The sequence below is a fragment of the Sinocyclocheilus rhinocerous genome, unplaced genomic scaffold (assembly GCF_001515625.1).
Source record: "Sinocyclocheilus rhinocerous isolate Xijiao unplaced genomic scaffold, SAMN03320098_v1.1 scaffold77, whole genome shotgun sequence".
In the NCBI taxonomy this organism is placed as follows: Eukaryota; Metazoa; Chordata; class Actinopteri; order Cypriniformes; family Cyprinidae; genus Sinocyclocheilus; species Sinocyclocheilus rhinocerous.
The window spans coordinates 91,924-96,996 of record NW_015635045.1 but is presented as its reverse complement, the minus strand read 5'-3'; the positions used below and the strand labels follow the sequence as shown (position 1 = coordinate 96,996).

General features: G+C 35.7%; 1 protein-coding gene across 3 annotated transcripts in view; it reads right to left on the bottom strand.

Annotated features, from left to right (window-relative positions):
* The window catches only part of LOC107746344 (stAR-related lipid transfer protein 13-like), a 58,313-nt gene that overhangs the window by 44,175 nt on the left and 9,065 nt on the right, over window positions 1-5,073 (bottom strand). Inside the window, exon 1 of one of the 3 annotated variants that reach the window (XM_016560500.1) lies at window positions 3,036-3,143. The exons of the other annotated variants lie outside the window; for them this stretch is intronic. Coding sequence (XP_016415986.1) covers window positions 3,036-3,072 — 37 coding nt within the window. The 5' untranslated portion in view covers window positions 3,073-3,143. Of the gene's footprint in view, window positions 1-3,035; window positions 3,144-5,073 lie in introns of those variants that run through there. 3 annotated transcript variants of the gene reach the window in all.

Below are 5,073 nucleotides of genomic sequence, written 5' to 3'. Positions count from 1 at the left end.
TTTCGACTTTGACACATGCAGTGCTCATGTTTATTCAACGAAGTTTTGAACCATTTGTGGCGGTCAGTTTTGATATTGTGGCAGGCCGCCACAAATAAATCAATGTATGGGAAACACTGATCAAAATATTAAAAATTAAAATGAAACTTACCTGTTTGAACACTTTCATTTGATCATTCATGTGAGCGCTGCTGCAGTCTTAGGCCCACCCCAAATGCTCTCATTGGTTGAGACACGTGATGACACCCATCCCAAGCCAGTACTGATCAACATCCCACCCCTCCTGTGACCCATGGTTTGTCTGTGAGCAACGGACTTTCACAATAATAAAAAAACTGCGTTAATGCGCGATAAAATAATTGTCGGCGTTAATCAATTAATGCGTTAACGCAATAACGCATTAACTTGCCCAGCCCTAAATATAATATAATGATGGACAAACAGTGTTACTACTACTAGTGTTGCTACTACTGCTGCACAAAACTTGGAGATGACAGACAAAAGAGAGACTCCTGAAAAATTTGCCAGTGTGAGACTTTTTTTGGATTGTGTAAAAAACACAGGGTGTTAAACACTCCAGCCTACAAGAGCCAATCAACAGCAAATTCTTTTTGTACACTTTTGTACAGTTATGGTTACAAAAATTATCTGCCTCCCTACACTCCCCCAAAGTGAACAGCTAATCTATTATGAACAAATATGAATTAACAATAAACAGTATATTTATAAATGAATATAAACCTAGATTAATAAATGTTGTAAAAAAAAATGTAAGGTTAGTTAATGATATTTAATGCATTAACTAAAGCAAAATTATACAAAACAAAAAAAAAAAGAAGAAATGACCTTAAAATTTTGTGCTGTCATAGTCCACACTTCTTCAATATTTGCATCTTTTAAATCTGCATCAACTTCCAAGTGAACAAAAGTCAAATTCTACTGATTGGATCCTTAACAAAGCCTTTTGTGTCTTCAGTGTTTCTGAAGTGGTTTAGGTTGAAAGCAAACGAGGCCACTCCATTGACTGTTTCAAGAGGTCTTCTGGTATATTTCTCAATGTGCTAGGGTACATTTTTGATAATTCTATGACATCTTTGTATCACTGATGAAAGTGAAAGGTCACAGACATATCCAGAGGCTCACCAGGATAACACTGTGACTGTTGAGAAACGGACTAAGGAGCCTCTGTGTTTCTGAAAAGTCTCAGTGTTGCAAAAGACTGCACTTCGAAGAGTGTCTGTGCATTTCTGAAGAGTGCCTGTGTTCTTCAGAGGAGCTTCTGAAGAGTCTCCACCCTTTCCACAGAGTATCACTATGTTCCTGAAGAATATAAGTGCATTTGTGAACAAGCTGCTCTGGAGTTATGGATATTTATGGTACATGTACAGTACACGACAGATTCTTCATGAATTTACACATCTGTTTAAAGAGAAACCGATCACGCCCACTCATGCTGTTAAAGGAACAGTACACCCTAAAAATTCTGTAATTTATTCACCTCATGTCATTCGAATCCTGTATGACTTTTTCTTCTGTGCAATGTGCAAGAAGATATTTTGAGAAATGTTTCAGTGTTTTTTTCCCCCCAATTCAATGGATGTCAATGATAACCAAAGCTGCTTGATTACCAATATTCTTCAAAATATCTTATTTTGTCTTCTAAAGAAGAAGAAAGTCATACAGGTTTGGAGTAACATGAGGGTGAGCAGATGACAGAATTTTTATTTTAAGGTGAACTATCATTTAACATGTTCCCAGCTTTGTTTTAATCTCAAATCATTCAGTTTAAGATGTTCAGATCTATGTAGTAAAAAGCCTTTAGATAGAAGCATCTGCTGTATGAATAAATAGCATATGTGAATTGTGTGTGTGGGGAAGGAAATGTTTTCTGTGCTGTAGCTGTGTGTGTGTTTGGCTGAATACAGCTCATTGTTCTTAGCGGTTCTTTGGCTTCTACCCACAATCCCACAGTCTACCTCCACTTACACTTCTCCTTCTCTTCTTCTACCAATCCTGTTTATGCCTCTCTTTCAACTCTTACACTTTTCCTCTCTTTCACCCAACAAACAAACAAATGTATGAATAACATTCCTCACTGACTGACATTAGTTTCAGGGTTCAAAGGTCAAATTCTCACTAAACCCTTCCTGTCATAAGCAGCGCTGCGCTTCTGTATCAGCTAGTTCAGCAGTCAGCTATTAAACACATTAGTCTCAATCCACACTCAAGTATGTACACACATTCAGTCTTATATGTTTGAAATGTGCTGTATATCTTGAGATTGCAGTGTCCATCCACAGCAGGGGTTTTCAAAATGGGGTCCGGGAAATATATCAGAGAAAAATAGTGCATAAATAAAATAATAAATATACATAAAAAATAAATGTAAAATCTACCGAATTTGTTATTACCGTTTCTTCTAAAGACTGATCATGAAAATTATTTTATCCTACACCAAACAATTTTAAAATTAACAAGTTTCTCTTCATGTTTATACATCTAAAAGTACTATGATGGTGGGTAGAAAAAAAACACATTTTATGTAAGACAGAAACTAAATATTCTCTAGGTAATATTTCACACATTTTTTAATACTTTTACTTGACTTGAAACTTATACTTGAAAACATATAGCTGTCTTTATGCAGGGCCCCTGGCAAGGGGACCATCACATTTGGAGATTCATAAAATCTGTGCTATGGGGTCCGTGGAAGAAATTAGAAAGAACAAATATATATCTGACATTAGTACCATATGGTTTCATTATGTTTTACTCCTATTTACTTATTTTTCACTGAATATTCTCAGAAGGGGGTTGATTGCAAGGAGGTCATCATATTTGGTGATTTGTGGCAGCAATGTTCGAAAAACCCTGATATACAGGATCTAACGCACATCAATATGAATTATTTAAATCGCTCTTCACATTTCTGAATTAAATCACACAGCTACAGAAAACTAGCCAACAACCCAGAGGCACTTATTTTGGAGACCACAGCCAGATGCACTGAAGAATAAAGTGAGGTTAAAACTCACCGTGACCCTTTCGATGCTGTGGGGACGACCTCTCCATCCTAATCACTTAAACTCCAGTGGTCCAACATTACGTGTTAACCATCAGGGGACACAGAAAAGTGCCTGCAACAGCCATTCAAACACCTAAAGCCTGCTTTAGACCAACATACACTTATACATTTCCAAACAGAAAAGTAGTTTTTATCCAATCTGGTTCCTGAGACCAAATGTTCGGCCCTCAAAAACTCCTCCTCCATGTACCACATTACAGTCTGTGTGTGCTTGTGCACCTCAACATGCTAAACAAGCTCATGCGCTGTAATCCAGACGGCCTGTCATTAGCCTTATTAGGGTTGTGTGTTAGGCCCTGAGGGATTGTTAGGTGCTTCATAAAGTTATTAAATTTGGTGAAGTATAACATAACAACCCGGCAAAAAAACAACTGTTCGGTCTGCACACCTGCAACTCTCAGATAAGGTGTGTGCATGCGTGTTTCGGTGAGTTATTGTGCTGAACATGGCACTGTGCAATACTGACAAACAATTTGTAGGATTTCTGGGATTTCGACAATAATGATAATTCGATTTGTGTGTGTGTGTGTTTGTGTGTGGATGTGTGTGTGTGTTTGACTTGAAAAAAATGAAATGTTACTTAAACTAAATGAACAGTAGGTGGTGGCAATTCACTTAATATGCGAGTCATTGGCTTGCATCTACATACTTCCCCAATATAAAGCAGATTATTCTGCTATGTGAAGAGAGTAGTCTGAATTCACCATAGGCAAAATGTACCTGGATAACCTATGACTTCCAGTGAGATTCTGAAGTGCACAACCAATGGACACTTTACTATCCCATGAAACCACGAGAGAGAATTTGTGAATGGCAGCGAAGCAATGCAACCGACACTGATATGAATGTAGTACACCATGATTTCCTGTTTTAAACTGACAATTAAATGTACCATATTGATATAAATAAAGCAAAGAGAAAGAAAATATTCAATTTTTCAATATTAGCATCATAAACTGCATTAAAAACTACATTAAATCAAGGGTTTCCCAAACTGGGCTTAATGTAAGAACTACAGTGGGTTTGTGATTTGAGGTTAATTTAAACACTTGAACACTAAAAACAGAAAAAAAATGTTTACCTGCAAATGACACTGAATGCAAATGTGTTATGCATTAATGAACAAACATTAATAAACATGAATATAACAATGATATTACTAGTGATCGACCGATATATATATTTTTTTAATAAAAATAATTATTTGCATGTTTATGTGCCCGATAACCGATATTTATTTACTGTTATAAAGTAAATAAATGACTGAGTGAAGTAAGAACATACTTCACTTTGGTTTTTCCTCCTTTCAGTCATCTTTTTTTTTTAAGTGTTGAAAATTAGCAGTCTTTCATGTTAAATTTAATCTTCATATTACAACAATAAAAACATTTAAAAATATTTATAAAAAGCATCAGCAGCAACACTAATAAGCAAAATAAATGTAGAATGTCTAATGTTTTCAAATGGAGAAAATAAATAAAGGAAAGGAGTCATATCAACTTCATTTTAAACTACAGTTTTAGTAGGTTTATAAGATGTTTAATAGGCTAAAGAGTGAAGAATAATTCACTGGATAATGTTAATTCACTGAATAATATTCTCTGGAATATTGGAATATAATAAACAAAACATCGTATTTTATTGAATTTTTCAACTGGAATGTTATAACAGAACACATTTTATTTAAAGCATCAGCAGCAACACTAATATTAACAATAGGGATGCATCGATGCAGTATCGGTATCGGGCCCTATACTGAGCTCTTGTACTCGTACTTGTTAAAATGCCCCGATACCAAACGCCGATACCACACAGCACGTGATAAGCGTCATATTCAGACAATGAAACACCGACAACAGAACAACAGACAGCAGAATGGAGTTATTAGAGATTAAGGATGTCTACGAAGTATATGTATGCAATGAATATAATGTTAAACATTCAGTATTAACGCCTGTATAGCTGATGTGCGCGAGCTGATAAACAAA